At 35.2% G+C, this 25,413-nt stretch overlaps 1 protein-coding gene across 1 annotated transcript in view; it reads left to right on the top strand.

Annotated features, from left to right (window-relative positions):
- Window positions 1–25,413, top strand: part of VPS13D (vacuolar protein sorting 13 homolog D) — an 82,129-nt gene that overhangs the window by 23,055 nt on the left and 33,661 nt on the right. Inside the window, 36 exon segments of the mRNA XM_088536204.1 lie at window positions 146–328; window positions 2,529–2,748; window positions 3,388–3,598; window positions 3,725–3,896; window positions 4,258–4,370; window positions 4,900–5,109; window positions 7,167–7,432; window positions 7,588–7,721; window positions 8,048–8,203; window positions 8,865–9,090; window positions 9,226–9,300; window positions 10,136–10,336; window positions 10,588–10,677; window positions 11,508–11,648; window positions 12,329–12,451; window positions 13,363–13,437; window positions 14,972–15,077; window positions 15,415–15,567; window positions 16,009–16,144; window positions 16,550–16,597; window positions 16,752–16,902; window positions 17,404–17,614; window positions 17,854–18,101; window positions 18,210–18,401; window positions 19,067–19,193; window positions 19,664–19,806; window positions 20,180–20,310; window positions 20,765–20,940; window positions 21,059–21,182; window positions 21,536–21,771; window positions 22,407–22,515; window positions 23,022–23,182; window positions 23,799–23,907; window positions 24,398–24,577; window positions 24,821–24,937; window positions 25,261–25,410. Coding sequence (XP_088392330.1) covers window positions 146–328; window positions 2,529–2,748; window positions 3,388–3,598; window positions 3,725–3,896; window positions 4,258–4,370; window positions 4,900–5,109; window positions 7,167–7,432; window positions 7,588–7,721; window positions 8,048–8,203; window positions 8,865–9,090; window positions 9,226–9,300; window positions 10,136–10,336; window positions 10,588–10,677; window positions 11,508–11,648; window positions 12,329–12,451; window positions 13,363–13,437; window positions 14,972–15,077; window positions 15,415–15,567; window positions 16,009–16,144; window positions 16,550–16,597; window positions 16,752–16,902; window positions 17,404–17,614; window positions 17,854–18,101; window positions 18,210–18,401; window positions 19,067–19,193; window positions 19,664–19,806; window positions 20,180–20,310; window positions 20,765–20,940; window positions 21,059–21,182; window positions 21,536–21,771; window positions 22,407–22,515; window positions 23,022–23,182; window positions 23,799–23,907; window positions 24,398–24,577; window positions 24,821–24,937; window positions 25,261–25,410 — 5,604 coding nt within the window.

The raw sequence follows: 25,413 nt of genomic DNA, 5'->3' as shown, positions 1-25,413 counted from the left end.
TGTTTGTTTGTTTGTTTTCTGAAAATGTTATTACAGAGAACCAATACAGACTACTAAAAGGTTAGCAAACAGGCAAGCTTAGCAATATATATGCTTGTTCTGATGCCACAAGCTAGTTTTAAAAAGAAATGTTTTATCTTTCCAGGTAAGAGATAAAGCACAACGAGCTTCCCGAGTTCTTCTTGACATTGAAGCTGGTGCTCCTGTCCTGCTTATACCTGAAAGTTCGAAGTCTAACTATCTCATTGTAGCTAATCTTGGGAAGCTGAAGGTCAAGAACAGATTTTTGTTTGCGGGTATGCCAGGTACCTTCTCATTAAAGAACAAGGTAAAAACAGAACCTTATTTCTGAATTTAGCAGCTGTCAGTTTTACTAGTTCTTGTGCATTTAATTTCTATACCAAAATAGTCCATGGCTCTTTCTTAAATTTCACTTCTATATTTAATGCAACTAGTAGTGAAACCCTTTATGCCATCATGTATCTGAACATGTGGATCTCGTCTGCTGCTGATTGTACCCAGCTGTCCCTTTGGCAGCTGCACCTGGGCTCCCTTTGAGGGACTGGGGCAGAGGTGGCTGTTTTGTAGAACTCGCTGGAATTTGCCCACCCTGACCACGTGGAGCGCAAACTGGCAAGGGGCAACTTAGAAGGGCTTTCATCTAATCCTGTTTAGCAGCTTCTTCAGCTTTCCAAAAACAAATTTTCTACCAGATGAGTATCAGACATTGAGGTTTCGTGGCTGAGAGATGCTGGAACATGTTGGACAAGAGCGTTGTTCTTAATTTCGTTGTTGTTTTATTTTTCCCCTGCTTTCTCCTTTTACTCAGTGAAACCAAGTGGTGTCCCTGTGCAAGGTGCAGGAGGGGAACTAGTGTGTGTTGCTATTGAGAGATGTGGCTACAAAATTTGGGGTTAGGAAAATCCATCTTGAAAGGCTTTCTGAATCCAGACATAGCAACAAAATAGCAACAAACTTAGCTCTGTTCTGGGAATTAGCTATTTTCTTTAAAAAGGAAAATTGAGAAAACTTAGGCTCTTCTACCACTGCAGTTTTGTGGCATGCCTGTGCTGTTGTCTTTGAAATTTGTATTGAAACTCATTTGACTGTGTTTATGTGACTTGTAGCAAACTGTAAAATGACAGTGTGAAAATGTTTGATGCTATTGATCTTTCAAGCCTATTTTTTTCTCTTTACCTGCAGTGTCTTTATTGCAAAGTTGCTTTGAATTGTAAGGTTGAGTTGTCCTATGTACTCTAAAGAGGAGAGATTCAGAAGTATGGGATTCCCAAATTAATGTTAGAAGATTAAAAGATGTGTATATAATAATTTTCTTCTAACGTAAAACTACTGTGTTACCTAGCACTGTAGAAATTGGGGCTTTAGTTAAAAATGTGGGGTTTCTCTCAGTTTTCATTTTTTTCCTCTGTCCTATGTTTGTTTTTGAGGATCTGATTTTACAAGGCAATGCGTACAAGGATCCCATTTTATTTGAGGTATTTCACTTGTTTATAGGAGTGTTCAGGTGCTCCTCATTCATTTATAAATTATTTCTAATTAAAGAAGTTCCTTGAAATAGTAAAGAAGTATGTTTTATGATAACGACTTTAAAGAACTCCATAAGAATTGGATTTATGTTTGAGTTGTGCTCTTTATGCATGTCTGAGGAGCTGCTGGTTTGGGTGTACTATGTAAATTCGTAGATTCATAGGCGATGTGATATGATTTTTCTTTGCATGTGCTTTTCACTCCTGTCTTTATGATACAAGCTTAAATACTAATATTTTCAAATCTCTAATTTTATTATCTTGGATCATAGCTATAATGAAAATTTCTAAACAATTATTCAAATCCATAATTGGAAACTAAAAGGAAGGTGTATGGGTAAGGGTTGTGCTCTGATATCAGAGGTTGAATATGAAATTAAGACAGGAAAGGATTGTTGAAATACTGCAGTTACAGGAAAGACAGCATTCACAGAGTATGGAGGCAAGTGGATTAGTAAACACACATGAGTACTTGCTTGGGCAAATGAACTTGTGTAAAATTGAAATATGAGGTTCACAGTTTGCTTTCAGTTTAAGTGATTGTTGAAACTGGCTTTGGGGTATAAAGGTAGTGCATATTTTCATTATTTGAAGAAAACCATTCTTTTGCTTGAAAAAATAGCTTCTAAATATTTAGCAATCATTACTCTGCAGAGATATTTAATATTTTGGCTGTCTTACTGTACTGTTTTCCATTAATTTCTTCTAGGTTGGGGGCTTTTATGCTAAGAATACTCATTTGAAATTGATTTCTTATTAAAAATCACAGTACTTTGAAAAACTACTGAAGAAAATGTTTTTATTTGCTGCTAAGGTGAAAGGAAAAGAGCTCAACTATCTTTTGGTAGTGGTAAAAGATACTGACATTTACGTTAGATGCTTAGTTTTTTAACATTGATTGTCAAAGCTTCAGTCTTAGTGCACTGATTCCATAGTGTTTAAATAATCATTCTTAATTGTAGAATTACTTTTGTTCAGCAGGATTCGGTTCAATTTTCATCTCCTTCGGGAACCCCAAAGCACAGCATGAAGAAAAAGACAAGTGCAGAAGAATCAAAAGTAGTGACAGAAGGACTGTTCATGAAAAAGACGTCAGGAACAAACATTTCTAAACTGAAGAGTGAGCCTATGCTGAATAGCTTGAGTAAACAGCAAGGACAACAAGTGAAATTACCTGTTGTACCAAATCCTGAGAGCCCGGGTATGTGATAAATGGTAGAAGACTTATTAATTCTTCTTTTTTTTTTTTTTTGTAATAAATGTGCAGTATTCATGCTGTATTGTTTTACATATATCTTACATTATACTGACAACAGACTGAAAAAATAAGGTCCTGGCTCTAAAGAGATTAAAAGTCTAAATAACATATACATAGAAAAATTGCAGTATTAACCAGTAGGGATTTTGGATTATGTGACTTATGACCTTGAGATTTCTTAACTAGTAATATGTATAAAGAGTGCAGAGACTTAATTTTCAGAATTTCATTTGCTTATACAGGTTGTAAGGTCAAAAAGAAATTAGTTTCAAGCTGTTTTTTTGCAACTTAAAGAATTAGAGTTGTGTAGTTCGGATACTGGAAGAAAAAAAATCTGCAATCTTATGTGCATTTGAGATGCATTTTGTGGACATATAATGATATAAATACAAGTTAACATTTATCCAAGAATAAAGTCAATATTTTTTTAGTTGCAGCTATTAGTGAATGTGTTTAATAAAAAAAAAAATCATATTAACTTCAGAATAATGACTAAACAAGCTCGTTTTTAGAGTAAGTTATGTTAGTTTTGTACATACCTTTTACTCTTTTTCTCTTGCTTAATCCTTTGTGCACTTGCAGAGGATCACATCTGCCTCTTAGACTGCATTATGGTTGATCTGCAGGACATGGACATATTTGCTGCACAGAGGTATCAGAGAGAGTACTCTAAACCTGTGGAAAATACGAGTGCAGATTTGACCTTTCCATCCTACTTCGTCAGGCAAATGGGAGGAAGCTTGTTAACAGAACCCTTCAGATTGAAATTACAAGTAGAGAGAAACTTAGACAAGTGAGTTGATGGAAACATAATCACTTTATGCTGTTTAAATGTTTCACAGTCTTTTGCATACCTCTATTATATCTTAAATACTATTACAGTACCTTGAAATGCTGTGTCTTTCTTCCTTTGTTGTAGAGAGCTCAGTCATTCAGTGGCAGACATATCGATACATGGTAATCTGTCCTCGGTCCATTGTTCTCTGGATTTGAATAAATATAAACTGATCCGTGGACTTTTGGAGAACAATCTTGGGGAACCTATTGAAGAGTTCATGCGGCCTTATGATTTGCAGGATCCAAGAATTCATGTAAGAGAAACTGTGGGTTTACACAGTTGAAATTCTGTGTTGGAAGAATTTCTCAGCATCTCCCCTAAAACTCTAAATAAGATTAATTTTTGTAATAGTTTCAGAAGCTCCAAAACTGATTTAAGAATAGAAGGTGCTTGAAACAATTTGAAAGAATTGTTGGCTGTTTTGTGGTGAGGTTTATTCGTGCGATGGGTTGTTTTGTAAAATATTATTCCAGTTGCAGGGTATAGTTTTTTGAGATGTAATTTTTGTCCAGCATGGTTATTGAAACTTTTGTCTCAAGCAAAAATTCTTAATTCATAAATGAAAAGTTAAACAGATATTCTTAAAAAAAAATGTTGGTGTTTTCCATTTTCAGACAGTTTTGAGTGGAGAAGTATACACTTCTATGTCTTTTCTCATTGACATGGTTAATGTGAGCCTGGAGCTGATGGATCCAAAAGGAAAAGATGGTTGCAGCTCTTTAGCAAGGTATGAATTTTCTTTTGTTTCTGAGTAGATCCTTCTAAAGGCTACATTGCTCTAAGGTATTAGAGAACAAGTAACATAATAAGTAAAAGTATAGATTGAAGCAGCATTGCTTAACTGGAGTCCAAATTGAGAGCTTGGATTGTCTGACAGATGCGAGAGAATGTTACTAGTTCAAAGGCACCAGCTCTGTCTTACAGCTGTTCTGGAAATCACAGTGAACAAATCAGTTAACTCGGCCAAGAGAAATATTGTTGTATGTAATAAAGCAGATGAAGGAAAACTTATAAACAGAGGAGATGAGGAGGTGTTCACCATGCTTTTTTAATCCAGAAAGTTCTATATCAATGGAAAGTATTATTAAATAAAAGAGGGATCGGTTTTATGTCTTAACTTGGTATATGTGATTAAAGATGTCACAGAAAGTATACATGATACATAGCTAATACCATTCATATACGTATTTTAAGTGACTTATTGAAATAAGTATGTTGCAGGATGTAATGCAGTGTTTTGTTTTTTTTTCTGCTAGGTTTGATTTTAAGAAGTCAAAGTTGCTTTATGAAAGCTGTTCAAATGCAACAAAATCTGTAAATTTGGTTTCTCATTCCATGATGGCATTTGATACCCGTTATGCTGGACAGAAGACTACTGCAGGCATGCCCAATGTGTTCAACTGCATCTTTCAGTCATCAAAGAACACGAGTAGTCCGGGAGCAATCCAGATCGAATTGCACTTCAGGTTGGTAATTTTGGGAATTTATTTACTTATTTTTACCCTTTTCCACGACATTTTAAGTGCGCCAGGAGGTTATTTTGTCCTTAATGTCGTTGTTATTCTTGCAAACAAATTTCTTGCTGGCTTTATTTCTAAACTTGAAAGCATTTCTTGCTGTGAGTGACCAGTGGTACTTGACAGATTGAAATCTGCAATTCTTGATTAACTGAAGGATGTTATGTTTTAGTTTTTTTGCTTGTTTTTAATGAAACGGTGAAAAAATAACTTTAGATTAAGTTCTGGCCTGTTAAAATCAGTCATATGAAGGCTGTGCTTTGTCACTTGTGTGTTTGCATGTAGTTGTATTATAGAATTAATAAATAGAATTAATTAGAGAATTAATATAGAATTAATAGATAGAATTAATAATAGAATTAATTATAGAATTATATTCTGGCATAGAAGCCATTTTCCAGTAGGTGTCACTCTTGCCTTTTTAAGAGGATCAAATTAAATACATAAAAAGGCAATTCTTTTAAACAAACAGTTGTCCTGTATTTTCTTTTACATTGCTTTTTCTCATCTAAATCTCATGGAATGCTTAAAAGCATCAGAGTGTGGAAATCCATTCTGTGCTCATTTTAATATTGAAAACAGTAGTATAAAGCATAATGTCAAAATACCACTTTATTAACATAGTGTTCTGTTCGGGGATATTACCTAATGAAAGGGATATATGTGATATGTTGTGCTCACTTCTGGCCAGCCTCACTCACACTCAGCTTTCTAACTTGTTATTTTGAGAATAAGTATGATACCTTCTGAAATTAGTTGCAGGAACAATGTATTAAAAAAAATGGACCATATTTTAATCCACCAGAAAATTTTGAAGGTGTCTGTTCTTAGAGTTTTTAAGCGAACATCTGTTGTATGGTTTTGGAGAATGTATGAAGCTTTTAAGTGCTTAGAGAATAAGTTTTCATTCAGAAAGATTTCAGGATTTCAAGATTTTCAGGATTACTTTAAACTGTGATGGGATGCTCTTTAAAAACGCATTCAAAGACTGCATGTACTGCTTGATCCAGTGTCTGCCTAGAGTGGAGCTTAACTTGCAAAATAAAGCCTAATCTGGTTTGAGTGATGTGGTTCGTTTCCCTTTTTTCTCTCCATTACTGCTATGCCTTTAAACTGTAGCTACATAAGCATGTGTTACATTTTTACTGCTGAGAGCATCATTGGCACTACATACAAGCTTTTGCACAGCACAGTGATGGTGTTAACTGGCTCATTCTTTCTGGAAATATCCTGGAGGATAGGCTACGTTAAAGAATTTTCCTGTTGGAAGTAAAGCAGGCAGGCTGCTTCTCACTAAGGAGTTACATGTTTGTTTGTTTGTTTGTAGTTCAGAATATGTTGGATATAGAATTGTTTCATAGTATTTAAGCATGTGGATTATTTTTTGGTTTGCATGACCAAATATAATTGATAGTCCAGGTTATAAAGTCAAACACTTTGACTTTTCCCTCTTAAAATACAATGCTTAAGTGCTCAGAAAGTGTAGCATTTTTTTCTGAATGACAAAGAAGCTTCCTGTGCTACAAAATGCTATCAGGGTGTGAAAGGAAACATGCTGTATGTCTCATCTTTCAGAGGAGCATGAAGCCAGGTTCAAATTTCACATGTTCTACATCAGATTTGATACTGAACAGATTTTTTTTTTTTTTAAAGAAAAAAGTTTTCAGTTTTAAGAATTGGCATTTTTGTGAATGACTAATCTTCATATATGAAGATGCTTTTATAAGAAAATTTCTTGTTGCACAGGGTCTTTCAAGTTCATCTTTTATAACATTGTAGCTTAGAAGCACTTTAGGCTTCTTGGAGTAGAGATCAGATAGGTTGCTCTGTGTACAGCAAGTTGGATTTCAATCTGTTTAAACAAATGAACAAACAAAAAAACAATTAGGTAGTTCCATGTAGTTCTTACTTGCCAGATACTAGGAGCTTCTTGAAAAAATTGATGTGAAAAACAGATTGTGAAAACGGTAAAATTCATGTTCTCTCAATTCCTGTTCTCTTAATAGGTCTACTAAGGATTCCTCCAGTTTCACAGTTGTTCTGAACAACCTTCGTGTATTTCTAATATTTGACTGGTTGTTACTTGTTCATGAATTTTTATATACTCCTGGGGATACCAAAAAACGAGAAAATCTCCTTCCTTCCCGGCAACGCAGTTGTAGCAGTGAAACAGCTGTAGTTCCAAAAACAGTGAAAAGTGGAGTTGTTACAAAACGTTCATCTCTACAAGTGTCTACAGAAAAACAGCTGGAAGTTAAGGTCAACGTGACAGGTAAACACATTGTTTTCTGATGATGTGTCTAGATACTTCATTGTTTAAAAGCCATTTGCTAGTTTAAGCAAGTTCTATACTCCTGACAGATATGCTTGAAACTAGCGGCATTTCAGATTTCCTTGTTGTTTTATTTATAATTTTGTTTTTTTCAGGAACTGAGTTTGTGGTTGTTGAAGACATGTCTTGTTTTGATACCAATGCAATTATTTTGAAAGGGACTACTGTTCTCACTTACAAGCCGAAGTTGTTGGATCGTCCTTTCTCCGGTAGTTTGTTTGGTATCGAGGTAAGAAAAACTATTCATTCTTTTATAAAAAGTCTAAAATGAGATTAACTGATGAGGGTAGTTCACTGTTAGTATTTAGTTTGAAAGCCATGAGTATAACCTCTTCTACTCCTGCAGTAATCCACAGATTTGGAATGGAATACACTGTTTGGAAAAGCTTCAAGTTTTTTGCTGCCTTAAAGTTTATAAGGAAATTGTCCATAAAGAATAGTGTGGCTACAGTTTATGCTGTTTTATGGTAGATACTGTTTCACTTCAGGGTTTTTGTCAGACTTATTTTCTCAGATTCTAACTTTTTTTTTTCCCCACTATTTCTAATTGATTAGGTTTTTTCTTGCCGATTAGGAAATGAGCAGGAGACTGCTTTGTCAATTATTGATCCGGTACAAATTCAGATGGAACTTGTTGGGAATGCTTCCTACCCCAGTGGTTCTGGGCTGCTGGATGCTTTCAATAGTGAGGATTTTCCTCCTGTTTTAGAGGTAATATAAGCGACTGAGCGAGACAGTATGCACTAGAGAATAATAGATCGTGGTCTTGCAGAGATACTCTTTTAGCCCAAGAATTAAGTAGAATATTTTCAAATGTATAACAAAAGAAGTAAGGTCGATTCTGTCTGAAAGGAAAATTCAAAGAAATGAGCATAGAAAAAAATACTTTTACTGGCAAGGAGGGAGTGATTTCTGGAATATATTACAGAAATTAATAGTGGAAAGAATAAGTACACTTACATTGCAGACATGTCAGATAGTAATTAATTTCTGAAGGAAAGAAATAGGTCTTATTTTCCGTATCTTATTCTTTCTGTTTATTAATGGTAAAATATATTTAGGGGTCCTTTTTTACAAAAGCAGAACAATACCTAAAAGTGTGTGTGTGTATATATAGTGTATATGTGTGTGTGTGTGTGTGTGTGTGTATATATATATATAGGGAAAGAATTCTTTCTCTAGGACTCCATTAGGAAATAGTAATGGAAGTTTTTGGTAATTTTACTATTGAAGCTTTAAAACTCAACATCGTCATATTTAAATACGAAATTTTGATCTCCCTTTGGGAAACATTTTGTTATTAACTACAGTATAAAAGAAAAATGTGTAGAAAAGAACAACTTAATCTTATTTCTTCTAAATTTTCATTTAGATTCAGTTGCAAGCACTGGATATCAGATTGTCTTACAATGATGTTCAGCTGTTCTTGGCCATTGCGAAGTCCATTCCTCAACAGACTAGTGCAGCTGTGTCTGACTCCAATGTACTGGTTGCTGATAGTACTACTAATCGTTCTAGTTTAGTATCAGTTAATGAGACCTCCTCCTTGACATGTGAAAACAAAGAGATGTCCAAACGTGCATTGGATCCTGTTCTTGGTATGTTTTCAACTGTCACAGTGACACCATTTTTTATGGCTAGAGAGACATTTAAAAAAAAAAAAAAAAAGAAATGAAAACCAGTTATGTAAATAACTCTAGAGTATTTATGGTTCCCTAATTGTTTAATTGTAGAAGTACAGCTGGCTCGCCTTCAGGAGCTGGGATTCAGTATGGAAGACTGTCGTAAAGCTCTTTTGATCTGCCAAGGTAACCTCTAATTTTTAGCTGGCCTTTCAGAATACTCATGTTTTCTAACCTGTGTTATCTGAACTCTCAGTTGGTAACATACTTGATGTACAGACAGTATTTCTTCTCTACTTTGCTTTGGCTTGCTACTCTTGAAATTGTCTCCGTGTGTGCATTTTTTAAGCGTTCTCACTTTTATTTTCTGCTGCTCTATATAGTTAATCCCTTTTTGGTCACCTAACACAAAGAGTTTTTCTATTCGTAATGCATATCTCTCCAGATTGTTATGTTAGTATCCTTTATTTGTAGTGCAACGAACTAACTTCCCAGTCAGAATACAACACTACTTGGTTATCCACACACAGGCACCCCTTACCACCAAAAGATTCTTTTTTTCCTTTTGAAATGAATCTTTTTTTTCAGTAATTTTTACCCCTATCACTTTCCTCCTTCGAATCTTGTGTTTTATTACTACTTCGTACAAAAAAGGGAAGCTTTCAAGCCTGGCATTCTTTTTCTTCAGCATTGTCACGTTCCCATCTCCTTATTTATAGGTATTCCTAATATTAATACAGATGTATGTTATTTCGTCTGTGAATGAATCCCATTCATTATATATATATACGTGTGTATATATATGTAAAATTAAAATTATCGTATATTACATCATATTTCTAGAGAACAGTTGTATTTATAATTTCATCGTACTTGTTTTATTAAATAGAGCACATTAAGTACTGTTTCTGTGTTCTGCTGTACTTTTTAGGGAAGACAATTAATTTGGTTTTAGATATTTTTACATTGAGTACACTTCACTGAGAAAGAAAGAGATGATTGCTTCGTTTTGTCTTATAAGGTGAACTGAAAAAAGCAGCAAGTTGGTTATTCAAGAATGCTGAACCTCTGAAATCACTCTCCCTGACTTCTGGTCGAGATAGTGGGACTGTGCCTTATCAGTTCATCTCTGGAGTGGAAATAAAAGCAGAAAATATATGCATTTGCTTTATTGATGACTGCATGGACTGTGATGTTCCCCTTGCTGAGTTAACCTTTTCACGTGAGCATCTGTTTTATTGAATGAGTTGCATTAAATTACTGTCAGTACACAGTGTCAATTGTCCTTTGAGGAAGCAGACTTCTGCTTCCCTAAAAATAGCTTGCTTTTTGGGTGATGAAGGAGGTCATTTGAAGTATTTATGGAAAACGGGACTAGGGAAGAGAGGATGGTGTGTGTGCTTTGGGTGTGTGTGTTTTGTGTTTTGAAGTTGTTATTTTTAACATTATCAAAGTGTTCTTTTTTATGAATAGGTTTGAATTTTCTACAACATTTGAGAGCCAACCCTGAAGGCTATGCTCATTTTACACTCTCTGGAGATTATTATAACCGTGAACTTTCAGGTACGATAACAATAGTTAATGGAGGGAGAGAAAGTATATTGCTGATATAGAAGTTATATTGAAATTGTTTTACATTGAGTGGCATGCCTTTGGATTGTCCCTTTATGTAATTAGCTGTCTTGTTAACCTGCCTTTTTTGTTATTTCTTTGATACACCCAGTTCATTATATATTTCAGAAAAAAAAAGCATATGAGCGTGTAGGGGAATTAGGTTGAAGACAATGAATATGCTTAATGAGGCCATCGTAACTTTTATTTTATTTAAAAGGCACCAGGGATTTGACCTAAACTCATAAGTCAACAACTGATAAGCAAAATAATTTAGCTGTGTGTTTTCTGTGAATTGAAAAACAATTGTTTTTTTCTTACAGTATTTATAATAACAAACACAGGAATTATCTGTCAATCACCTAGTAATCTTTTGTATTAAAATCATATCGTTAGATTTTCTGAATAGCTTTTATATCTTTTTTGATGCTGAATGGTAGGCATATGTATTTATTGTTGAATTATTTAAAATTTTATAATGTATTTTTAAATCCCTTAAAGGAATTTTAGTTCCAGTTGCATCACTTCAAAATTCTTTCCAACACATTTTTTTTTAGGGTTGGGTTGTATGTAGTGTATACACTGGCGCAAACAGAAGAGCTGGGGCATCTTGTATTAGCTAGTAAATTAAATCTGTAGGTTTACAAGTTCATTTTGAATGCAAATTGAAAGTAAAATATCTCATTATTAAAGATGCATTCTTAAACCCTCAAATATGTAAACAGCATTCCAACATGGCCTTCAAATGTGTAATACATGTGGTGTTTTCTGTTTGTTCTCAGGCTGGGAACCATTTATTGAGCCGTGGCCGTGTTCAGTGTTTTGGCAACAACAAGCTTCGAGCCGTCTCCACCCTTCCCGACTGAAGCTGGAAGTAAAGGCTAAACACCGTTTGGACATAAACATTACGTCTGTCTTCATAGGTGTGTAGGAAGATTGCCAGAGAAATCCTTATAGTGTCTCAGTTTTAATACACTGAATTGATAGACATTTCTAACTGAGTCCTGCTGGTGTCCTACGGATGAAGAGAAGGGAGACTGGCTATAAGCCGCTAGATTCTTAAGATGATATTGTACACAAGTGTACATTTAGGCAACCTGTGTTTTATCATACATTGTGGAAATGTAAAAGCTTGAGATACGTATTTTGAAGTGTAGTAGGAAATCTTTTTCTTGCCATATGAATTCTATCAAATTCATGTTACTTGAAATTCATTTTTAATCAGAAACACACTTTCTGTACTCTACAGTACTTCAAAAATATTTTGATAAGCTCATTGATTTTGGGCACATTGACAGTCATAGTGGGGAACTGCTCATTCAGTTCTGTGATCTGTGAAAACCTGAGTGGTCAGTTCCTACCTGGGGAAATGAAAATTCCTAAGGATGGAAAGAGATTTTCCTTTCAAAGACACTGCTGTGATTTCATGAGCTATTATTCGTCTTTAGAATATCTTTGAATCTTAGCAAAAGCGGTGAAGTAAAACTTGAAGCAAACTTGCATCACCATGAAAATGGAATAATTTTAGCTTCATAAATTTAACATACTTCTTAATTACTGACACTTTGACGAACACTTACTGTCTCTGCTTATATTTCTACAGAACAGTACACAAGTACCAAACAGTCATGGATGGAAGATTACTGTAAACAGGACAAAGAAGTAAATGTGATCGGTTCAGAAGATTGGATGGGTTCTTCTGTGGATCCACCGTGTTTTGGGCAGAGTAGGATATTCACTATTGCACTACTTTATTTGAAACACTCCTCACACATACAGATATTTGTCTAACATACTACAAACAAATAAGTATTTGGTCTTTGCAGCTTATAATACATTGGTAGAGACATTTGACCAAAAAGATGAAGACAATAGTTTGAGTTAAGTTGCATTAAATCATTGAAAAAGTTATTTTTGGCTACTTAGCTTTTAGCAAGAACTTGACGCTGGTAGTTTTGCTTCTACTTTCGTCACCTTTTTTCAGTTAATGGGAGGCTGTCCTGTAAAAAGACCAAATAAGAGTGTTGGTTTTTGGAATGTGTGCAGTTTGCAGGGATGGTATCTACCAGAATTTTGGAGGTAATCTTTTTCTTTTATGTGACAGTAAGGATGGGAAAATTTTTCCCTATCCTCTCTAATTAGAAGGATGGTAACTTCTGACATAACATGACTGAAGACAGACAGGACCCCAGTTAACAAACAGCTTTGCATTCATATTTGTATGCAGAATGTATTTTTTGAGAAGTGCTCAAGTAGGTAAACCTTTACTAGTTGCTCACATGCTTTCTACTGTTAAGTGTGAAATGTGGTTCTCCTTCTCACGGCTTCCTCCCCACCACCAAGCCTCAAAGACTTGATTTAATGATTTAATTTCTGGGAAAAAAAATGCTGTTATATTAGTGAAACAAATCTCTAAGAGCTCATGATAGGTAGCAGTTCTTCCAGGCTTTTTTTCCAGTGCTACCGCACTAAGAAGTTTTAGCAGCTTACATTCCAGCTTAGCATAAGCAAGTGGATAGACACTCATACACTGGATGCATGATGCTGACTGTCTATATCTTTCTTGATGCATGAATCTTGTATCTATATATCTGCATTTTTTTCTTACCTGCTAACTTTGTCTTTCCTGTCTGCCAGGCCTTCCTCTTGTCTACCTTAGAACTAGGAGTACAGCCAGTTTGACTAACCTAGAACATCAGATCTATGCTAGAGGTACTGTAAAGCAAAGGGAGGTGAAAAGGTTTTCTTCCCTGGCTTGGAAAGCTCTTATACAATAAATAACATTGTATGTGTGACTTGCCAGTAAATTGGCCTGTGTGAAAGTTAACAGCTGCTCTGCTTTTAAGTTGCTTAACTTAAATCCTGTCTTTCATCCTGTCTGTCTTTCATGCTCCTTTGTGGGCCCTCAAGAAAGAAGGGAGCATTATAACTAATTCTGTGTGAGAAAATCAGCTGTTGTTCTGAGGCAGGGTTCTGAATTGTTAAATAGTCAATGTCCATTTTTTACAGACATGATACAATGTAAAAACAGCTCAATGAGTGTTTTAAATTTTATATTCTAGAAAGATCTAACAGTATTTTCAATATACATACTTACGCTTGAATTAGCATTCATATTTAGCTATTTAAAACTTCAAAAGCAATTTAATGTCTTAAGTGAGCCTTAATAAGTAAGACCTTCTTCATATATGAGCTGTTGTTTGTTTGTTTTATATTTGACATCACTGTCTGTGGGCAAAACTATCCAGTTTAAAGTTTCGTTTTAGAATTTGTGGCAATATGGAAAAAAAATCAGCACACTTATTAAACATGCTTTCCATGTGGAAACGCTGACAAATAAAAGCAGGGAAAAGCTTTCTATATATCTAAACTCGTGAGTGGTTTATATTGCCCTTTGCAAATGTTTGTGCTGGGTGGTATGCAGACAGTTCATAGTCACCAAGCTTAAAAAAATGAACTATGAAGAGAACAGATTTAAGTCTCCACCAGTAATGTAAGCAATATAGTAATCTGATGTAGATTTGGAAGCAAGCTGAATGTGATCAACTGTAACTCCCTCAAAAACCTAACTGCCCACCTTGCCTCTCCTTCCTTGCTCCTATAAAATTCTTCTTAAGTTACTGTTAATTAACTGCATGCTCCTGCAGGATGAGTATGTCTCAGAACACAACATATTTGAACTTATCAGTAACCTTTAGAGTGAGAGCAGATAAAAGCCGTGGAATATATTTAATACTTTATATACTTTAATACTTTAATACTTTTCCAGCAAGTGTATGCGTTATTGAGTCAGCTCAGTATTGGGTTTTGTGTGTGGTTTTTGGCAAGTCCAAACACAGCATTTTCATTAAGTACTGGAATAGGGATGAGTAGAATAACACTTGTGTGCTTTTTAATAACGTGCACTTGGAAAAAGTCAAATACAGTAGGTGCGGTTCCTTGGATTGTGCTTCACACCTTTCTTTAGCAGGTTTTATCTTCCGTAGGAGGATGTTTCTACTTTTCAGCCTTAAGAATCAAAATTACACTGAAGGGGGGTGTGCTGAGAACTCTGAATTTATCCCATGTAAAATAATGCCATAAAATTATTGTTGTTTTTGGTACTCTACTTTGCTGTTTCTTTTACCTGTTTTTCTTGAGTTGGTGCAGGTTATGGTTCGCCATCCATTGTGTCTTCATTCTACATCAGAATTTAAGGAATGCCTCTCACATAACTGTTTTGACATGTTTTTATTCTGCTTTATAGCTGAAATGAAGACCCCAAAACGTAGGCAGCCTTTTGTGCCATTTGCTCTAAGAAATCATACTGGATGCACTCTGTGGTTTGCCACTCTAACTACAACCCCTACTCGGTAAGAAACTGTTTTGAGATCACTTTGACAAAATTTGACAATTAATATCACTTTGACAGGCTTCTGCGGTCCAAACTCCATTGTCTTCAATTCTTTTGTTAATTTTGCAGAGGAGCGTAGGCAACTGGCAGTAATTCTTAGTGTTTTCTTCGACAGTGAGATAGAGATTTATTTTGAGACCAGAGGGGATTCGAAAATCACATGGATACACATCATGTGATATGTTAACTGTAGGATTCTATGAAGTGGGGTATGCTAAAAAAAAAAAAAAAAAAAAAAACTGTTACTTTAAGTAGTTACTTTGTCTGTTCATAAAATACTATGATTCTCTTTACAGGGCTGCACTGTCTCACAGTGGGAGTCCAGGTGTTGTTCCTGAGGAAAATGGGACATTCCTGGATGATGCTCATAATGTGAGTGAGTGGCAAGAAGTTACCACGGGGGAAGAGGTTCCCTTTGAATTTGAAGCCAGAGGGAAACTCAGACACAGGTAAAGGAAGCAAGTTGAGATGTATTTTGACACACTGGCATGGAACTTGGGATGATAATTGTGAGGATGCTTTAATCACCTTTTAATCACCTTTTAATATTTTGTCTTTAAATAGTGAAAACTTGAATAGAGCGGCATTGTTAATGAGCTAGCAAAAAGTTTATATTAATGTAAGCAGGAGCAGTTCATAAGTGTGAGTTCTGATCACTAAAATCTTGTAGAAAAATTTAAAGCTTCAACTGCAAATCGTATGTCTTCTTTTATAGGACTATGGTTTGTGGGAGATTTTAGTGGTTTGAGCATGTTGTATTATGTGTATGTGAGTAAGTGTTAAAGACTGGTCAATAATTATTTAACTTATTTTTTATTGTGGCTTATATCTCTGGAATTTACAATGAAAGACAGTGGTTAATAATAATTTAACTTCATCTAAACTAATAGGCACACACATGACCTAAGAATTCATCAGTTGCAAGTCAGAGTAAATGGCTGGGAAGAAGTCAGTCCAGTATCTGTAGACAAAGTTGGAACCTTCTTCCGATACGCTGCACCAGACAAGAACACATCATCTTCCACAGTAAGTTCCAATTTTAAGTATTAGCTTTATTGCAACGTGTAGTTTTAGAGTATTGGTTTCTGCAGGACTTTAATCTTAAAGCAGATGGAATTTTAGATTTGTCTCCTTTCCAGTTAGCTCACTACCTGGCAATTTTATACATAACAAAAATATGAACAAATTAATTGGCTGTTAGCCAGTGCTTAGTCAGAGCTTTTAATGGCAAAACCATTTTAATGGCAATATATTAGGGACAGGGCAAGGGGGAGGATTGAACTAGTGAACGTCTGGTATGTGGAAAAGATCAGAAAAATAAGCGAAAGTATTTGGGCTATTCTTCTGCCATGGTGTTCAGCATTGCAACTCACTGTAACAATGAAAAATGATCACTTGTAATTTTTATTTTTTGTCTATTTTTTTCCCCAGGTTGGAAGCCCAATAAGTAGAACAAATATCATACATCCACAAGTCTATGTAAGTACATATTTGCATTTTCCTAGAGCTACATTAACAAGACTATAGCATAATTCTACAAGTGAGCTGGCTTTCTTCTTCTTTCTCTTCACTAGAATTGAAAGAGAAGTCAAGCAAAGTCCTATTTTTTGAAATTCTTTTACATGTCTTCCAGTTTTCTTCATTGCCACCAGTTCGTGTGGTATTTGAAGTTACCATGGAAGGCAGCGCTCGGAAAGTGATAACTGTGCGCTCAGCCTTGATTGTAAAGAACAAGCTGGAAACACCAATGGAGCTAAGACTAGATAGTCCTTCTGCTCCTGACAGTAAGTGTTATAATATGTTAATTCTGCACTGTAAGAAATCTTTAGTTACCAGTATTTCTTTCATATGCAGATGCTGTATCTTTGAGCACTAGTCTTGTAGGTTTCAAGTGGATGCAATGGTGGAGTCCAGAAATGTAGTTATATATTGATAATATACTTGAAATGTAATGAAAGCAGTCTTGTCAGAATATGCATTTTTAACTAAACCAACCTAGAAAACAAAAATTGAATTCCAGCAAATTTTTAATCTTTTTTAAGTGCAGATTTATAGCTCTGGATTTTTTGCTGCCAGATTTTTAACAGAGCTTGAAAAACAAGTGTGGGGCTTGAAATATATAGAAGTTTGAAATATATAGAAGCAGCTAGGGTTTTACTATAAAATGAAATTTGAAATTTGTCACTTTGAAGTTTTACGACATGTATTATTTTAAAAAAAATTATGGCCCTTTTCAGCAAAGGACATGATTTGATGCATTTACTTTATTTTCTGTTTGGTTGCAGAACCTGTAGTCCTTCCAGCAGTTATGCCAGGAGATTCCTTTGCTATTCCATTACATCTTACATCTTGGCGTCTGCAAGCCAGGCCTAAAGGAATGGGAGTCTTTTTCTGCAAGGCTCCAATTCATTGGACTAATGTTCAGAAGACAGCAGAAGTTTGTAGCAGTAAGCGAGAGTGCCATTCAATGGAATCTGAAAATAGCCGATTTTTCAGGTAATAAAAACCTAATTTTTTTTCTGTAAACTCTGTTTTCTGGTATTGAAACAAATAATAGGAAATAAAATATTTCGAGATTAAAAACTTCAACGCTTTAATGTGGTTAACATGCTGTTCTTATCAGTCCTCTTGATGATGTGGCATAACACGAGGCTTAGTTCAATGCTCAATTATTCCATTGCGGTTTTCTGTTTTATTTATTTGTTTTATTTTAATACATCTGCTTCTCTTTGTAGGTTTTGTGTGGCCATAAAGAAAGAAAACTATCCAGATTATATGCCCTCCAACATATTTTCTGACAGTGCTAAACAGATTTTCAGACAGCCTGGGCATACAGTTTATCTCTTGCCAACTGTCGTAATCTGTAACTTGCTGCCTTGTGAACTTGAATTTTATGTTAAAGGAATGCCAATTAATGGGACACTAAAACCTGGCAAGGAGGCAGCATTGCATACAGCTGATACATCTCAGAACCTTGAGCTTGGTAAGGTGCTTTTATAGGTAGCACAATACGAGTAGATTTAAAAGTTAAGCCAGAAAGACCAAGCTGTATACTGATCAGAAGCCAACGTTCCCATGTATTCTGTTTTAGGGGTATTGCTAGAAAACTTTCCAATTTGCAAAGAGTTGTTGATTCCTCCTGGGACACAGAACTATATGGTACGGATGCGATTGTATGATGTCAACAAACGTCTGCTAAATTTGACCATAAGGATCATATGTCGAGCAGAAGGGTCTCTAAAAATATTCATTTCGGCACCATATTGGTTAATCAACAAAACAGGTACATTTGTAGTATTTGCTTTTATAAATTTATGTTATTTTCTTTTGTAAATATATACTGAAGTTGGAAATGAAGGTTTCATTTAGTATTTTGATTTGCTCTCTAGCCAAGTGGAGCGTTACAAAAACACTGAAGAGGAATAAAACTTTCAAGAGTGATGATTAGAATACCAGTAGCTATTTTTTAATTAATGTTATAACTGATACTTCAAATTACAGATTTTTAGACTTAAGCTAATTAGCAGACTTTATCTCTTTAAATAAATCAAAATAGGATGGATGACTTAAGAATGTGCTTTTCAAAGACTGAAATACCTTCATAGAATCATTATGGTTGGAAAAGACCTTGGAGATCATTGAGTCCTATCATAAAGCAGAAAGCAACAGGTGTTGAACCATAACTAAATTGCAGTTATTCTGTGTTAGTATCCATTGGTGCTGTCAGAGCTTTGATAATACCTTTCTGCATGAAACAAACTTCATGGCTTGCAGCTGTAGCAACTTTATCCCTTAGGCAAGTTAGACAAAAAATGAGAGAGAATGCTGTGAACCAGTGGCTAATCTGCCAAAAATATTTAGGTGGTTCTTTGATTTGAAGTAGCTTTTACAATTCCCATTTCACATATTTGTGAAGTTTGACATTTCTGTGTGTGTGTTTGCTTAAAGGATTACCCCTTATCTTCAGACAAGATAATGCAAAAACAGATGCTGCAGGTCAGTTTGAGGAGCACGAGCTTGCCAGAAGCCTCAGCCCACTTCTGTTCTGTTATGCTGACAAAGAACAGCCAAACTTGTAAGTAACATTAAGAAAAGAACGGAGAGGGGGAACTTTGTGAAGTATGAAAGTAATTGGCAGATCGGTCCTGATATTTCAGTATGAATATCACGTAGGAAAAACATTTCGCTCTTAAGATGACCTCTTAAGTGACTACATTTTTAAATAGTGAAATGAGTGTATTGGGTAGTTAGGCATTCGATGCTGAAAACTGGTTGGCTAAAATGTGGCTGCAAGCTGCTTTGATTTTATTGTATGTATTTTGAACTCCTGTGTCTTTTTCCAAAGAAAATCTATAGCCACTGTAAAGAAAATTATAAAGTTGCATAAATAACTTCAATTGAGATTTTAAAAAAAAGGCATTTTTTGTTTAAGTATACAGATGTTCTTCTTAAGCCTATGTATGTTTTTTAATTATTATTATTAGCATCTTATTGATGCCTGAATCCTTCATTTAAATCAGTAAATTGTTTTCTTCTTGTTCTTAGTTGTACAATGCGAGTTGGAAAAGGAATTCACCCTGAAGGCATGCCTGGCTGGTGCCAGGGATTCTCCCTGGATGGTGGTAGTGGTGTAAGAGCCCTTAAAGTGATCCAGCATGGAAACAGACCAGGCCTCATTTATAACATTGGTATGTGCTCATGGGAGCTTTAAAAAAATATGGTAAAACCTGCTAGCACGTAATATTAGTGACACTAGAATACAGAAGGTCCAGGGTAAAAAGGTTGAACAAGGTAGTATGTTAAACCTCCTAGGTAGTATTCTAACTTCTAAGTCTTTATTTCAAATTTTAAGAGCTTAAAAGTAAGTATTGAATTACTATTTTTTTTTTCTCCCCATCATTGTTTAAAATAATAGGTTAGTATATGCCAGGAACATGACAGAAAGAATGCTTTTCAGGACCCTATTGAAGAGAAAGTTTTTCTTGTGTGCAGTGTATTTTGGCCGATACGTTTTGTTTTCATTTGTAAGTAACAGCTTTATTTTTAACTTTTTATTGCTAGGTATTGATGTTAAAAAAGGCAGAGGCCGTTATATTGATACTTGCATGGTTACATTTGCACCTCGTTACTTGTTAGATAACAAATCAACCTACAAGCTTGCCTTCGTTCAGCGGGAATTTGCCAGAGGTCAGGTAAGATGATTCTTTCTGCTCAAGAAATGTGTGTGCCTGTGTGCGTGCACACATTTTCCTTTCAAAAGGAAAAATATAAAAAATTAATGATGTTGGGGAAGTTGATTCAAATTGTCTTAACAAATGTTTTGTGTTCACATTTCTTATCCTTTGGCCACGTTAATGTTTGGGGTTTTGTTTTGCTTCTTTTAATGATACCAACGTTTAAAACATATGAACGTGGAACACCTACTCTTCTTTTTCCTGTTTTGTGATACTTGGTATATGTTTTTATTTTTGTCTGAGACACAAGGGAGCATTAGTGCTACTGCACCACATATAGCTAGTCACAGCATTTTCCTAACCAAGAAGAATGCAAACATTATACTTTAAACTATTGTTTAACAAGTATATGGGTTATACTGTATTCTTTAACATTTGAAAGGTATATTTACTTACCAACTTCTGTTACTAGGGCACTTCCAATCCTGATGGCTATATCTCCACACTTCCTGGTTCCAGCGTTGTTTTCCACTGGCCACGTAATGATTATGATCAACTTCTATGTGTGCGACTGATGGATGTTCCAAACTGCATTTGGTCGGGGGGCTTTGAGGTCAACAAAAATAGCTCCTTCCATATTAATATGAGGTAGCTGCTGCATGTAAATCTTCTGCAACGTATTTCCATTTTCTAATATCAGCTGTTTAACACTTAAGACTTCAGCAGTTCAAATCAGCAGCCTACCTCCCTTGTTTTTCTTCTTCAGGGACACTTTGGGAAAATGTTATTTCTTAAGGGTAGAAATTACTCTCCGAGGAGCCACCTATCGCATTGCGTTCAGTGACACAGATCAGTTACCGCCACCTTTTCGCATAGACAATTTTTCTAAGGTAAAGAGCAAAAAATCATGATTTTTTTTAAAGAAAAATAGCAGTTCTAATATTAAGTCGGAGATGCCGACTAGCTTGCATAGTGAAATAAAGCAAGAATATCTGTAGCAAAAAGTATTTTTATGTAATAATTGTTTTATGTATTAGTATATAGTATTTTGAGCCCTGGATAATGGCTAAAATCCTACTTGTAAGAATGAATGAAAGTGCTCATGAAACTATCAGGGTGGGGTTGGTAGTGAGGTGGACACACCTTAGTCATTGCCTGTTAAAAAGTGAGCAAATGATATCAAAAAATCTTACTGCTAAAGAATTTCTGTATTAAATTAAATGCTCTTTCATATCTGTTACAGGTGCCAATTGTTTTTAATCAGCATGGTGTTGCTGAGCCAAGACTATATACAGAAGTGAAGCCCATGACCTCGCTGAATTATGCGTGGGATGAACCTATTCTACCACCTTTTATAATGCTGACAGTTAAAGGGGCAGGCTCCTCAGAAATCACCTGTAGCATGAATGACTTTCAAGACAGCAAGCAGCTTTATTATGAAAACTTCATTTATATTGCTGCTACTTATACCTTCTCAGGGTAATTCTGTTTATATTGCATGAAAATATCTTGCACACTCATTGTGTTCCTTAGGCTATAAATCATTGTCGTCTTAACAGTTGGCATTTTACAAATTTTTCCAAGTATTTCAGAGGCAGCTAAAATTTTAACAAGCTGTAGCTAGCGGAAGGAATGCCAAAATTCAGAAGAAGAATCTAGAGTTGTATATCTTGTATATCTAAGGGCCTGGTTTGAGAATTTGGTTTCATTTGGTGGGTTAAGAGCCACCAGCCTCTTGACTGGTGAGCCACTGTCTCCTACAGTACAATGATTGCTTATGTGATCTACCTGTGATTTTTTCAGCTTGCACAGTTGATATACTAGTGAAAACAGTCATAATAATAATAAAAAAAGCTCTATTCTTTTCCTTAGTATAAGGTAGAAATTTTTACTGACTTCATAGGATTTGACTGTTAAGTTCCTTCTAGCAGTAAGAAGTCAAGCTTCTTTTAAAAGTATATTTAAATGGAGAGCTTACACCAGTAAGTCCATATATACAAATAACTATATTTAGACAACAGGGCAAAGTGATGTAAGCAATTGTTGGATTTAACTATATAAGGTAAGGATAAGTTTCCTTGGTTGGTTTTTGATACGAGTTCTCGATGATTTAGCTTACAGGAAACAACTGTACGACCAGTTGCTACAAATAAGGATGCTGCATATGCAGAGCTTGTCCTTGATGTTTCTCCAAAGACACAACGAGTTGTGCTGAAAAAGAAGGTACCAAACTGAATGTGCTGGAACAAGGAAGAAGAGGCGGGGAGGAAAAAATGGTTTTTCATGATAACTTTTAAGGACACAGTCAGAGATGCATCTGAAAGGACAAGTTATTAACAGTTCAGGTTTCTTTAATTACAGTGGTGATTCATATAAACGTGAGTGTTCTTGCACCATTAGTACTCAAGGCATTGATTCAGGGAAAGGTTTAATTACCTTTGACCCAGTAAAATTGCAAGTGTGACAGCAACCAAACTGTCTAAGAGCAAGGACAGAGCCAACCATAAACAAATATTTGGGAATTTTGGAATGTTTGCAATTAAGTGGGGAAAAAAGTAGATTAAAATATTCTTTTATGAGCAAACTTCCAAGTTAGTGCTTTGAAAGCTGAATGTGTATGCAAGTCATTCCAAAGCTTATGATTTAAAGCATCTGATGGCAGAGCAGAATGGAAATATTTGCTCTCTACTGCTTCATAATCATTTAAATACTGAATTTTTAATCAACAGGAGCCAGGAAAACGATCCCAACTTTGGAGAATGACTGGCACGGGAATGCTTTGCCATGAAGGTTCTTCAGTTCCTCATAATCCCAATAAACCTTCTCCTCGGTCTGTGGACTCTTCTATGATTTTAGATATTGCAGGTCTGGCAGCTGTCACAGATAACAGGTATGACACATTTATGGTTGAACTAATGTAGATCCTGATCAGCTGAATAAGTTGTAATATCTGTACAGCATTCCAGTAATTAAACAGCTGTGGATATTTAAAATCCCAGTGTTAAAGTAATGAGTGACTTCAGCAATGCAGCTATGAAATGTGACTGTATCTCTAGTGTGCTGGTAAATCACCTAAGTAAGTTCTGAGATAATTCCTTTAGTGTCAGAACAATGAGGAAGTTTGTGAGGAAGTGTCAACCATCAAAAGTGTTTTAAAGCAGCGTCAGCAAATATGCCTATTATAGTATGGGTGGGTAGTCAAAATGATTCCCAGATGATTTTGAAATATCTCTGAAATTCAGTGTTCTTTGAATAAAGAAAGAAATGACTCCAAAGTCGTGTGGAAGAGCTAAATCTTACCTATGTTCATGAGGAGATCTTATGATCACTTTTGTGACTCAGGAATACATTTTTAAAAATAAATACATTAAAACTAACTTATTTATTTTCAGCAGCAGATTTTTAAAACAGCACTTCAAAAGTGCAATTATGGAAACAAGAATAAATAAAATCAGACCAGATGAGGAATTAGAAACCTCTAGTTCTTGGTGTGCTTTTTCTTACAGATACGAGCCGCTGATGTTGAGGAAGCCTGATCGACGGCGCAGTACTACCCAGACGTGGAGTTTTCGTGATGGGAAGTTGACCTGTGGTATTGATGGACTTGTCGTACAGGTTATATTTTGAATTTGTTTTGGCAAACTGTTGCTGAGATAAATGGTTGAGTCATGTGAGCTTCATATTACAGTGAGTTGTAAGCTTTGAGGGGAAAGTTCAGCATACAGAAAAGACCAGCTTTGAAGGAACCATCGAGGCTCAAGTGTTTTCATCAATTACAAATAATTAAGCACTTTGCACTATTAATTTGAAAGTAAAGCATTAGAAAATTAATGGTATATCACTGTTGAAAATAAACAGCATGATGTTAAATAGGCAACTGATATTTGTATACATACCCAAATTTGAAAATGATATGGAGTCTGCTAGGATCTCTGGTGAAAGTTACCCGTGCTAGAAGACTGCTCACATCAGTTATTAACTGATTTCTCCTCCAACTGTGTAAGGAGGAAAAAAGTAAAATACCCCTTTAATTTAATGTATTTAAGTATAGTTATCTGAACCTTTCACCTATATTTCTTTTCTTTTTTTCTATTTCTTTCTCCAGGCAAAAGGAGGAATATTAGGTCTTTATGATGGAGCAGAAGTTGTTCTTGGTCCTGACACTTCTCTTGAGTTTTTGGGGCCAGTTCCGCCAGAACAACAGTTCATAAACCAGAAGATGAGGCCTGGATCAGGAGTCTTAGCTGTGAGAGTCATTCCAGATGGACCAACTCGAGTTCTACAGGTAAAGGTCCTTCAGTAACTGGAATAACCTTCATTATTTGATATATCTTTCTCTATCTTGTGTATCTAAATCCTTGTTGAGGCATTAACTTTATAATAATATAAAGAAGGGAATCACATAAAACAGAGAAATAACTGCAAGGAAGGTTTTCAGTGTATTTGCTTTTTGAAAGAATAGCTTTATAAGATAAGACAGTGTAATTGTTATTTGTAAATCATAGTAGCAATTTATTTTTTTTAATAGATAACAGATTTTAACCAGCGTAGAAACGATCGTTTATCCTGTGAAGGAGATGAGTTTCCAGTTACGGAACAAGATCTGCGCAAGTTAAAAAATCCAGACACAGAGCAGGAATTGGAAGTAAGATATTGCAACTAATACCTGTCTTTTTTTTTTCTAGTACTTTTGTATCTACCTTTTAAAACTTATTTCATTGTGTTTTTTTTTTTTAATCTTGATCTCTTATGCAAATTTATATATTTTTTTCTGCTAAAACTCATCATTCTTACAAGATAGATTTAAGTATTTGAGATGTCTTTAATTGAAGACTTCATCAGCAAATTTATCAGACTTCAGTCAGCTGTTCAGCATCTCTCAAGATGTGTCTAAAGAAAAACACCTCTTTGCAGAAATATTCGTCTGTATTTATCCATTGGTTTTCTCTCCAAATATTATTTTCTCAGCTGCTTGTGAAACTGGAAGGTGGAATAGGATTATCTTTAGTCAACAAAGTCCCTGAAGAGCTCGTATTTGCAAGCCTCACAAAGATTAATGTCCACTACACGCAGCTATCAACAAGTCAGGTGCTAGAACTTAGTGTACAAGATGTACAGGTA

Source organism: Tinamus guttatus, unplaced genomic scaffold, assembly GCF_059628265.1.
Source record: "Tinamus guttatus ecotype Peru unplaced genomic scaffold, ASM5962826v1 Tinamus_guttatus_pri_ptg000652l, whole genome shotgun sequence".
Classification (NCBI taxonomy): Eukaryota; Metazoa; Chordata; class Aves; order Tinamiformes; family Tinamidae; genus Tinamus; species Tinamus guttatus.
Note: the sequence above shows the minus strand (reverse complement) of the source record. Positions and strands in the feature narration are given on the sequence as shown.